This window comes from Parasteatoda tepidariorum, chromosome 4 (assembly GCF_982258835.1).
Source record: "Parasteatoda tepidariorum strain Cologne lab strain chromosome 4, Ptep-v5.0, whole genome shotgun sequence".
NCBI lineage: Eukaryota > Metazoa > Arthropoda > Arachnida > Araneae > Theridiidae > Parasteatoda > Parasteatoda tepidariorum.
This window is the reverse complement of record NC_141758.1, coordinates 29,096,066-29,109,513: the sequence shown is the minus strand read 5'-3', so window position 1 is coordinate 29,109,513 and position 13,448 is coordinate 29,096,066. Positions and strand designations below refer to the sequence as shown.

Here is a 13,448-nt window from a genome sequence, read left to right as displayed (position 1 = left end):
CAAATAAATACATAAATATAAAAGATTGAATGCAATTTCTTAAGCACATAATGCATAATATTTATTTTAATTATCTTAATATTAAATGAAACTAAGAGAGACATAAAATATGAATGTAATGAAATGCAACCATAGATGTATAATAGGCTGTGTGACGTCCAAACAATTAGCCCTAGTTATTTTAGGCCTAGTCACAGTAGAATACTCAATTATTTTTATACCTACCCTTATACACTGGTGTCCACCCCTATTTTTATACACACTCCTCTATACACAATAGAGCGCGCTATTCCTCCCTTCCTATACAGAATACAAATACAAACCTATCCTATACAATTCCTATACAAATTTAAAATAAATAAATTTGTATAACAATTCCTATACAAATTTAAGTTGATGCTGTAGATTTAAGGATTGAATACTCTGGAGTTTGGTGTATTTACAAGTAATCGTGTTTATTTATTTATTTTGATTACTTTTGCTCTTTGAGACATTTTACCATGAACAGAGAAATAAAATTTTTATGTTGATAATTTATCGAAAAGCTTTTACATGATGACTACAAACTAAAATACCCATTGAACGTCATTAGTTTCAAAAGATTAGTTGTGTTCTTGAAGTATATAAATATGTGTATTATATTCAAATATATTAAATTTTAAAAAAAGTAAAATTAAAATATTTAAATCAAATTGTATTTACTTTAGACGTTAAGGAAAAGAAGTAATTTTGCCTTTTTTGACACTCGGAATCAAATAAATAGTTTAACACATTTAAGCATGTTATAGAATTAAAGTTAAATAAGTAACAGAAGCCGTGACCCGAGGTGGCTATGGGGATAGAGCACTAGCCTCTCAATTAGGTAACCTGGGTTCGAATCCCAGTGATGGCTGGTCAATACAAATTTCGCACCCGGCTGACACCGACCATAGTGCTGACGTAATGTATTATCAGTGGTAGGTTGATCATGGGTTATAATTCTCTTGCATTCAGGCTAACCGTGGAAAATTTTCGTCGTTTTCCTCTACTAGTAACGCAAATACGTGTTAGTTCCTTCAAAAAGTCGAAGGGAAATTTCTCCCCATGCTTAATCCAACAGTTCCTTTGTCGTTTGGATTTAGTTCAAAATTGCAAAGCTACGGAGTTAAATATTGATAATCGTAAATTAAAAATTGGATCAGCTGTCCAACGAAAGTTACATAATGCCATGAAATAAATTAGCTCTACCGTTAAATAAAGTGTAAACTCTTTAATGCATCTCTGTGAAAAAAATACTTCAATATGTTTTTAGATATGCTTCACACAAATACTCAAATAATTTTTGTGTAGTTAGGAGTGTTCTGCAAATTGTTGCCATTTACATTTTTCACGGAAGAGTTTTCCAATTAATAGTAAAACTAAAGCTTTATTACTCGAGTCTCAGTTTAATAATTTTTCAAGTGAATTTTTTTAGTATTACACAAAAAACTAAACTCAGCGGCGCGACAGCCCAAGAGGGCCAAGGCCTACTGTGCCCATCTCAGTTTTCTTGACCTTGGGCTCTGGAGTGTAGGAGCAGATATTCCGGTCAGGTGGCCAGCCGAACGCGGAACCCCCAATGTTTAGTTCCCAAGTATGCTTGGTACTCATTTATCGACCCACTGAAGGGATGAAAGGCTGAGTCAACCTTGCCCGGCCCGAGGATCGAACCAGGGACCTGTGGCACTACAGCGCGAAGAGCTACCGCTCAGCCTCCGGGCGTCAGTATAACTCAAAAACAATTAAAATTTATGAGCGAAAACTTAATTTTAATTTGACAAATCTCGCACAATAATAATAAATCGCTGTAATTAAACGTGCTTAGATTGTTACCTAACAATTCCTGGGGGGGGGGAGTTGACTAAAAATATTTATTTCTGTATAATGTTGACCGATTTCTAACCATTGTATGTACCGATTTTTATTCCCCCCCCCCACTTCGGGAAACGCAAATGAGCCAATTATGGAATGACCAACCTGAGTTCAGGCAAGAGAAAAATCGGTGCTTTAATTCCATGAAACCCGAACTCATTTCGTCCAGTGCATAATAATATGCAATTTACAATTTTCTCAATAGATGGCGACGGAATTTTTGTAATTTTCAAGTTTTAAGGAATCCGAATGACACGGAATTGATGACAGTTGATGTAAACAATAATATTTTTGTATTAGTTTATTATATTTATCTTTAAAATTATGCCATTTGATTTATTTTGTTATAGTTTGAGAAAAATTACTCTACTTCATTAGCATTTCCCATACAGGTGAAAATATTGAATATAATAATTATTTTGTTTAATTTTTTTAAATAAACTATTTCAAACATTTTGATGATAATAACGAACAAAATTAAAGAGAAAAGTGTCTTCCCCTAATTTTGGCACAGTTTTCTCAAATATATTCCACTAGCAAGGAGTTAAAGGGAGAATATTTAATTTTCTGGATATTATATGTTTTAAAGGTAAAAGTAGAATCTCTAGCTGCACAAAAAAGGATGATTACTTACAAAAGTATTACATCTTCGAAAGCAATGTCAGTCATACTTCTGTCGACATTATTGATCATAGCCGTGTCTTGAACCTCAGTTCCTACTTTTAGCAAGCAGAAGACAGCAAAGCGACGATAATCACCTCGGTTTTTGAAGTGATCGCTGTCTTTCCAAATAAGAGGCATCCGTATGTCTGAAAAAGTAGTTCGAATTAAAACACTCTATAAAGCACTTTAACTTTAGAGAATAAGATATTTTATTCTAAAAAAAGCATTGAGAAACTGATAAAGTAATCCTTTCCGCAGCGTTCGAATTATATACAATAAAACGAAAAATTTAAACGACTTCTAAAAAAATAAGAACATTATATGGTTCATATATTTAACTTTTAAAATTTGTTTGAATTGATTGAAAAGTGGCACAAAGCTTTCAAATCTACTTATTTATTTTCCTTAAAGGCAATTTTCCTATAAATTGAGTCTAAAAACAATTTTTCATAATCGCCCCCGTTGATTGTCCAATTATTTAAAGAGAAGCAAAGTCTAAACTTTAAGAATTTATTATTTTATTTTATAAAATTGCAGGGATGCCAACTGCTCCGTTTACTGGAATAATTTTTATAAAGTGATAGCAAAATATATCGTAAAACTCGTTAGAGAAGGATAGTAACGCCTTGTTTTTATTAGAGTAACCAGTAGATATATGCTGTAACGTTGCATTTTATATGATACTTATAATTTTTGATATTTAGTGGTGAAGAAATTACTTGGAATGAAAAATACTAAACTAAAAGTAACTTAAATTTCTCTACCACTGGAAAATACTATTTTACAAAGCGGAGCAATTTGGCATCCCTGAAATTGGATTTAAGATGAAAAAAATGAAACATTACAGATAGATACATTGAAAAAAAAAAGACTTTTAAAAAAATTGCATAGATTTCTCTTATTCTTGCATCGTTAAATTTCTGCAAAGAAAAAATTGTTGCTCTCTGCAAAAATAAAAGAAACGCAGAAAAATTGCCCCGTATTTTTACTAAAATTTTCCTTCTTGTAAAAGCGGAATAAATTGAGAATACCACAAAATATTTAAATGTGCAGACATGACGTTCTACCCCTTTCCCTTTTTCGAATAAGTCAGTAACAGCCACCCCATTGACTGCTGAACTCAAACTGTTTTTTTATTATAAAAATAAAATATTAATTTCTGAAGTATGGGATATGGGCCTTCTGCACGGCACAGGTGCCCAATTTTTGTAAATAAAGTAAAATTAACCCTTTCGCGCCGACTGTCACAAATTCGTGCCAGCATAAAACCGAATCAATCAGGGTAAAAAGATAAAACTGGTAATCAAAGTAATTCTTCAGCAGTTTATTTGTGGGAGGGGCTATGATTGTTTGATTTATTTAATTCACCATTACTTTGTTCAAAATAAAACTATTTAGTTATACTTTGAATTAACATTGATTATGTATATGATTAAACTATGAATAATTAAAGTAAAAGCAAAGTAAGTCTTTCAAATTAGCAACGACTACATTTAAGTTACCGTTTTTTATTTAATTACAACTTGATTCTGATTTTGTACGAATGCTTTTCTGAATCACCCGTCCCCAAGGGGTTAAAGTAAGTTTTCTAATAAGTGTTGCCAGTCTGGAATCACTCATTTCAAACCATTGAAAATATATAACCATTTACTTCAAAAATTCCACCGTTTTAAGCTACCACTAATTTTTAAAGAACTTAGAGATGAAGTCACAGGCAATCTCTGATCTCAGTGTCTTCCAACTTCGAATTGTCTAAAATTCTAATTGGCTGCCTAAAATGTTCAGTCAAAATTTGCTTTCTCAGAAAAGATTAAATCAAACCCCAAGAAAAAGGCATTTTTTTCTTCCAAATATTAATTTGTTACTCTCTCTTATTTATTTTTTCTACAAGTTATCTCGTTGCGTTCAATAAATCAAAAATTTTAATCACAATTTTCGTCAAGAAGATCCATAGGAAATGTGATTAACCATTACCTTTCTACAAAGCCTCGCACGCTTTTTTATAAGTAGTCAGCGCAAACTATTTAAAAAATGAACTAGTTGTGAGCATGAACCCAAATTATTTTTTAAAAGTAATTGAGAGAAATTTAACATATATATTTGAGAATTGAATTTGTAGTGGTTAACAAGCAAATTAGGCTAACCAATCCTATTAAAAAATTAAACAAATTTTTAGAAATATATTTTCTACCACTATCTTATTTTTACTAGATTTTGTATTAAATGCTTCTTTCATTATCGTTTTACCCTATTTTGTAAATATGTAATTAATTTATTTAATCAAGTCTTTTAATTCAATTACTTTGTTTATTTTATCGTGTTTACCTATCATCGTACTATTTCATCACCGACTAGCCTCAACTTATGTCTGGCCAATCAAATTATGCTCTCCATGCCGTACTTGTGCTAAGCACCTCCCCTTCCAAATTCCTTCCCTCCTACCCACCCCCAATATCTAATTTCAATTTCCGATGAATGGGTTAAGGCCGCTTCGCGGCTGTGCACCCAGGTTCTCGCTATTCATATCATATCATATCATCATATCATACTTCCACAGTGGTCTGATTGGACTATCCTCAAAAAGCCGTGAGGAGGCTTTCAGTCATAGGAGGCATTCTACAAAATATTTTTCAAAATAATAGAGAACTATGAACTTAAATTTGCCGATTTTCTGTTAGTTTTGCCAACTTTTTCAAAAGGCTCGACACGAAAAAACTGTAACAAAGTGAGGTTTGATAAAAGCCTTTGAGTTATTTAGAAGTAGGATGGAAGAAAACCCTATAAATCGAATTTATGAATAACATCATATATTAAAGCATAAATTACGCCACAATTTAATTCAATGATAATGTTCTAGCTTAAAGGGGCACAGAAGACATAATACAAAAGAGCATGTGCATACATATTCATGCGTAACCAAAGTACACGACAGAACAAAGCAGTGCATCTATTATATACATTTTTGAGTAAATCTCCTACCACTTTTTTTTCATAATAAAAGCATCTTTTTGCAAAGAATTTTCCGGTTATGTTAATTATCTTTTAAAATAATTTTTAAAAGTTTTTATGAAATTGCAAGAGTAGAAAAGGCTTACCAGATATAGCAACTTTTCCACGACAAGGGAGAGCTCTTATTTGAGACAATCTATAAAATAAAAATGCATTTTAAGTACTTTTGCATACATAATTGAGGAGTGGATATTAAAAAGGAATTAAATAACACAAAACTAAATAAATAAATAAAATTAAAAAAGAATAAAAAAGACGAGTTTCTGCATTGATAATTTTTTTTCTTTTTGTACATAGAAGATGAATAAAAAACACATTTATATGCACAAAACTAGAAAGCGTAAAAATAATTACATTGATTTTTTTTCTTCTTATCAACACATTAAAATATACATTGAAAAAAATTTCAGAATCCTCATTATTTGCTTTTTGCGAGTCATCGCATCAGAGGAATGATTACTCAAACGCGCGATTCAAATTTTTGCATGTCGTAAAAACATCGAGAAAAATTATAGCAATAACGGCCAATAAAACAATCAAACATATGGATTTACGATGGAGTCGACACAAATCGAGCTCATTAAATGCACGATTACTCAAACGCGCTATTCAAATTTTCGCGTGTCGTAAAAACATTGAAAAAATCCTAGCAATAATGGCCAATAAAACAATTAAACACCACATGGATTTACGATGGAGTCGACACAAATCGAGCTCATTAAATGCACGATTTCTCAAACGCGCTATTCAAATTTTCGCGTGTCGTAAAAACATTGAGAAAATCCTAGCAATAATGGCCAATAAAACAAACACCACATGGATTTACGATGGAGTCGACATAAATCGAGCTCATTAAATGCACGATTACTCAAACGCGCTATTCAAATTTTCGCGTGCCGTAAAAACATTGAGAAAATCCTAGCAATAATGGCCAATAAAACAATTAAACACCACATGGATTTACGATGGAATCGACACAAATCGAGCTCATTAAATGCACGATTTCTCAAACGAGCGATTCAAATTTTAACGTGTCGTAAAAACATCGAGAAAATTTGTAGAAATAGTGGTTAATAAAACAACGATGGTATCGACACAAATCAAGCGCACGATTACTTATTTGTACGAATAAATTTTAGTAATATCGCAAATGTTCGAGGTTAATTTTGCACGAGTAATCAAACTTAGCGCGTCGTTATGAATTCGGAATTTAAAAAACCATGAAAAAATCAATTGCATTAACTGCAACAGAAAAAAGGTTGTAAAAACGGATTTATGATGTTATCGACCTCATAGAAAAATGATTACTGAAATGAGCGATTCGAAATTTCCATGCCTTACCACATATAAAAAATTAATTTTATCTACTAGTAGCCAAATAAAAATGGGGTAAATCACATAATCTCTGTCTATATCACTTTGATTAAATAATTCTTCTGTTACAAATCGGAATATGAAACGAAATTGCTACTCATCAAAATATATATTTAAAAAAATTAGAAAAGACACCATTTTTTCTAGCGAACGATCTTTTAAATGTTTGTCATTTCGGAAATACATTTTAGATTATCATTTTTTTATATTGTTGTGTTTTCCTCAGCAGTTCGAGCTAAAGTTCGGAATTTTTTTTTTCAGTCTCGTGCTGTGAAAGTTAGATTTTTCTCCAATTTGTGTAAAAAAAAAAAAAAAAAAAAAAGGAAAAGAACTTAGGAAAAATAAGGAAGAGAATGTGCTGTTAAGGGTGGAATAAATGCCTCGTTAACGAGATTATGCGTAAGTAACAAAATTTAAATTTTAGATGAGCGGAACTTAAAGAAAATTTTATCGGAAAATAAGTTATTGATTTGCCGAAATCCAATAAACAGTGGTCTTGAAATTCCCGGAATTCCGCGAATTAGCAGAAGAATCACATTCCTGCAATCATAAAAATCAAGGCCGGGTGATTACTATTAATGCTCGGACATGGGCTTGATTTCCATTTGAAAGTGAATAATCTGTGGAATTCTAACGGTTGGAGAAAATTTAAATCGATTCTGGAAAGAATTTTTTTACTGTATGACACAGAAATATAAACTGCTCCGGATTCGACATTTTTTTCTCCAAAAAACGTTCGCGAACTACAAGCTAAAATGGGAAGCTTTTCGATTATTTTCGACAACTTTTTAAAGGCTCAACACAGCATAACTGTAACACAGAGGCGTATCACAAAAGCCTTTGAATTATTTGGAACTAGTGATGAGTAATGAACTTATAAATTGAATTTTCTAAACCAAAATTTATACAAAATCCTACCACTTGGAAATATTTATTTGCTGCCCGGAGTATCACTTATTACAAGAAATTTTGAATCAGTTTAATATATATGCTATAAATGTTAAAAAAACAACAACTTGGTAGATACAGAAATTTTATTTCTTTCGAATAAAAATGTTAAAATAAACTGTCTTTTGCACCGTTTTTCCTCTTTCTAGTCTTGGCTTTCAGACCTGGATCTGAGTCATAGGATGAGGGGATTGATAATGTATCGATCGCCATAATTACCGCAGTTCTTATAAAATCACCGTCGATTTTGTAACTTTCCTGCTGAAAATCACGAACATCTAATGTCTTACTCAAATAGTTCCAGACATTAAACCTCCATAGGAATTGTAAATTATTCTTTGTCTTAACTTTTTTTAAAATTTTTTTTTATATTTACTTTAGGCTCCTTTTAATTAACATAAAAAATAGTAAGCTCTTTTGAGCAAACATTTTATAACTTCTACAAATATTTTTAAAACATTTGCATCGATTCTCCAAATTTAATGAAATCTGTTGTCTATTAAAATTGTTTGGACGTAATTTACTTTTATTTTCATGGAAATGGAAAACTTGTATAAATAAAGAAAAAAAATAATAAACATTGCTACCACATTTATTTTTAAACGTTTGTTAATATAAAAATAATGACCTAATAATCTTATTTAATATTAATAGAATTATTTTTATTGATATCATAGCACATAGCTAACACATAAATAATGTAGTTGCTATGATCTTCATAAATTGAAAATGCCAAACAAATTTGCTTGTTTCAGCGAGGTATTCGCCAATGAAAAAATTAACATTCTTAGAAAGGTTGAACCTGCTGAATGAATTAATTTACCCCTTGTATTATTTCTTTGTAAATCATGTTCATCATAAAACGAAAGAAGTATATCAACACATTCATCTGAAACTAATTTTATCATAAAGGTCCTTTTTCATCTCTGTATGACAGGCTAAAAACTATTCATATCAGGACTGTTTGTATCCCCAGAAAGAGAAAAAACTGGTAGTAAAACTATTTCATTTCTTAATTTTCTTAAACGGTTAAGTGAAAACTTTTATTGTTTTTAATTATCAACTATCCGTCACTATTTACTTTTCACAGATTAGAAACAGTCCTTTATAGACTTATTACTAGTATGTTGAGTTGCATACAAGCAATAAGAACTCAAATGGTATCCAACGCTAGAAAATAAAAATTTGTCAACGCATAACTGTGCCACCTTTTTTTTTCAAAAATGTCCTTTAGAAGTTATACTTCTTATGCGACTTCAACAAGGTTGCGCTAAACGTTTAACGCTACATTTTTATTGGCCGGGAAATCACGTGGTTGGATCCAGTTTTCCCTCATTCATTTCCATATTGTTTTGGTTCTCACTAGCATAAAAATAATAAAAGTCATAAAAGTATTGTTTTTCTATAAATATTTTTTTAGTTTGATTTGATATACATATAATTTAATAGGACAGTATTTTTTATTTTCAAATTTAGTGGATAACAATTGTAAAAAATAAGTGAAAACAATCCCACGGACAATGCGACGGATTTAAGGTTATGTCGAGGTACGTCTCTTGTGCATATCAATTGATTGTTAGGTTTTCTCCTTTGAAATTACATTATGACGCATTCACATACATTATTAATACAAATATATTTTCCAGGGCGAGACGATGAGGCAACCACAAGCACTTCCACTGGTTCAAGAGGTCCACGAGGGAAAAATGCACAATTATTACCGTTATTACAGAGCACGGAAGCGAGCGGAGCAGGAAAAAGAGTCGTTGAATAGAACTAGTGATCCTTCTACGACTGCTGATTCTTCTACAATTAACGTCGCAGGTTACGAAGTTTAACTTCTTCCACGCGGAGGGACTCCATGCACTATTTTTTTTTTATCTCATGTTTAAAAACTTTTCATATCAGGGCTGTTTGTAACCCCAGAAGGAGAAAAAACTGGTAGTAAAACTATTTCATTTCTAAATTTTCTTAAACGGGTTGAGTTGCATGCTAGTAATAAGTCTCGGATTTCAAAGCTATTTCTCTTCTCAAAATTAAAAATAGAAATAAATTAGTTTTTTTTTTGTTTTTTTGTTTTTTTTTTGTTTAACAAAGTGTACAAGTACTTGACAAGGATTACACAAGGAGTCGATCTTAGCTAATTCAGGTATGGGAAATTCAAATCTGAAGTTAGTTTTGTTCGGAAAAATGATGTTTTAATTTAGTTTATTTTTGTCAGAATGTAAAAGTTTAAAGAAAACGCATAATTTTTTTACATCTATCTATGCACTTGTCGCATTCCTCGACAATAACACTTAAAACAAAAAATATATGAACTTAAGGTATCGCATCATAAACTGAAATGTATTATTGCATTCTTCCCACGTAGGTGAGAAGTGAGTACACTTAGTATTCACTCAAATGAGAAAAAAAATATCCTGGTTAGAAATATATTATTGAGTTGCATGAAAACTATTGCTTGTAGAGAGAAACTGATGGCACACTTGAAATCAGCGATGCGAATTTATCTTAGTCCGTTCAAAAATCTCACGCAAAAGAAAAAAAAAAGAAGAAAAAAAATGTTCCCTAGTGCTATCCATACGAAATATGAGAGATCGAGGCTTTTTATACTATGATTATATTTACAATAGAACAATTTTCATCTGGCAAGTGTTTTGTTTCTTAACACGTTGAATGGCATGGGGGTCACCGGTGACCGGCACTGAGTTTCTTCGCAGCGCGACGGGGGTCACCGGTGACTGGCGAAGCCAAGATCATTCGAAACACATAATTCGAATAAACTTTTAATGTTCTTATATTATTATCGTTACTTAAATGGTTTGAAGAAATTAATGCAATACAGAGCACACAAAAATAGTTTTCTATACACAGAGATGCCAATGTGCCCCGGACAGCGAATAAATATTTTCAAGTGGTAGTTTATTAATTGTGATTCTTGGTTTAATAAATTCAATTTAGTAGATTTTTATTCACCACTATTTCTAAACAATTCGTAGGTTTATACAATTCACCACTTTATTCTAATATGGTAAATATATCTTTTAAAAAACTAGCAAAATCTGTCTAATATTTGTAAATTTAATTGGAAGTTATTTACTGTGTGGCCAGACGGGCAAGCCATGTAAAATTAGCGTGGCATTCAACGTGTTAAGCTTCTGTCAGAATGTATATCTATTTCGCTGAAAGCTTGAGCTATGGTTTTTGTTAAAAAGCAGAGTGAAGTACACATTCCACAGATAAATGTAGGTTGAAAAAACAATACAGTGCATGCATTCCATCTATAGATGTTGTTAAAAACGGTACTATGCATAAATTACACTTATAGATAGATAAAATTCGCTATGCATACAATACATATACTGCTGAACAAAATAGTGACACAATACAAGTGAAATATTTTTATTAAACCAAAACTCAGCCCGATGATTAATTCCACAAATAGATATCGTTAAAAACAATGACATTACGCAGAGATGATGTTTAAAAACATTGTGACGTATGTGTTGCGTATATAGTTGCTGTTCATGAAAAGTGCGATGCATACATTACTCAAATGGATGTTAATTTAGTGTGATGCATACGTTACATAGATGTTTAAAAAGCAGCATGCTGCGAACATAAAACATTCATATATAGTTAAAAGCAGTGAGCTGCATAACTTATACATAATGATGTTGTTTGAAAAGCAGTGCAATATGTTCATAAAATATGCATATTTTGCCAAATAAGAGTGCAATGCATACATTACCCATACAGATGTTATTAAAAGGCTTGAAATGTATACATAACGCATGTAAAACTCTGTGAGATGCATACATAATATATCCAGATATTGTTTTGAGAAATCAGGACGATGCGTACATAAAACATATAGATATTGTGAAAATACAGTCTGCTGCGTACGTTACTCATATATGTTTTCATATATACTCTCATATGTAAATGTTGGTAAAAGGCTGTGTGAGTCATACATTAAACATATGGAGATGTTAAAGATTAAAGGTATGCATACATTATACTCATTGCAAATAAAAAATTTGTTTCACAATATGTTTTCGCATATTTTTTTAATTTTTAAATATTGGAATTACATGTTTTTTTCGGAAATAAAAGTTCTTGAGAATGTCGTATCTAGTTCTAACTGAGTTTTTCAGAAATGTTAATAAATATTTTACTATCATAGCAGATTTCAAAAAAAAATTACATTAACTTTCAAGAGATTGTATTGACAGGGAATCATGCCTAAAAAAATTTAAACGCATGACACGTAACTGTCATCATAGAAAACATGCATAAATTATGAAATCTAAAAAAAAGATAGGGCAGAGAATTTTATTTATAGAACAATAGTTAATTTGTACTTTTAAATTAAGCATCCCAAGACAAATTAAGTAAAATGTACTTACTTGCTATTCTGTTTAAGGGATTTCCGTCTCTGTAACTCAAACATATAGGAATTTATCCTTTCGTTGGATGTAAGAAGAGATTTTATTGCCTCCAATGACTGAAGTTGGTAACGGCAGGCAGCAAGTAGTTTATTTGTACCTTCCTGCATTTTGATTTCAAGGTCAATTTTTTGTTCCAAGTCATATTCCTGCACGAGATTAAAAAATAATTAAAAAAAGGAAATTCAAACATGCATTTTTAAAGAAAACTTAAGAAATAGAAAAATTAAGTTCAAGAACGTAGATGCAATTAAGGTATATACGAACGCCATAGGAAACAAATTATAGAATATGATTTTTAACAAATGGTTTATATAGAAACGAATATTATACAACGCTACGAATGTTTTAAATCGCTGTGGATACAAGAATAAGCTCACTTGTAAACAAGCTACTGCAGAAATAACACTGCGTGTGCCATAATTTACATAAACATGATAATATGACTCAAAAGCTCAACACATATTGAGCTCAACACAAGCGACATTAGGTACACAAGATAATGAAATGAAACAGTGATGCAAATTGTGTAGTTGAAAAATTAAATATAAGAAAGTAGATGCAATTAAAATATATATGATTGGCTAGAAAACAAATTATAGAATATGATTTCTTGCAAATAGTTAAGAGATAGGAGGTTAATTTCAAACATTAAGATATATTTCTTAATCAACACGAATAATATACAACTCTTCGATTATCTTAAATCAGTGTTTCCCAAACTTATGACTTTTGTGTACCCTTTCTAAATTTTTCGTAACGCTGTGTACCACTAGTAAAAAAATGAGTGTATTTTTTACTATCAAAAATTTTTACAGAAGTTAAAAATCACAACTAGCTGTTGACACTACTAATTATTAACTGTTAACTCTGCAAAAAATAGTCAATAGAAAAATACGTAATCGTAAATTTTTATGGTTAGCTTCGTTTTTAAATAAAATTTTCGTTTGCTACCGCATAAAAACGCGTACCCCAACTAAACCGTTCCAGTACCCCTGGGGGTACGCGTACCACACTTTGGGAAACACTGTCTTATATCGTTAGAAATGACTTACATTGTTACGGATACCATACACCGGATATAGTAAATACCTCGATTTTAGGAACGAACTTATT

At 31.2% G+C, this 13,448-nt stretch overlaps 1 protein-coding gene across 3 annotated transcripts in view; it reads right to left on the bottom strand.

Annotated features, from left to right (window-relative positions):
* The window catches only part of LOC107441602 (rhotekin-2), a 105,410-nt gene that overhangs the window by 18,152 nt on the left and 73,810 nt on the right, over positions 1-13,448 (bottom strand). For all 3 annotated transcript variants that reach the window (XM_071182088.2, XM_016054929.5, XM_071182089.2), the window contains exons 2-4: positions 12,294-12,481; positions 5,649-5,698; positions 2,525-2,699 (exon numbers count right to left, since the gene is read on the bottom strand). In XM_071182088.2, the coding sequence (XP_071038189.1) occupies positions 2,525-2,699; positions 5,649-5,698; positions 12,294-12,481 (413 nt within the window). The remainder of the gene's footprint in view (positions 1-2,524; positions 2,700-5,648; positions 5,699-12,293; positions 12,482-13,448) is intronic.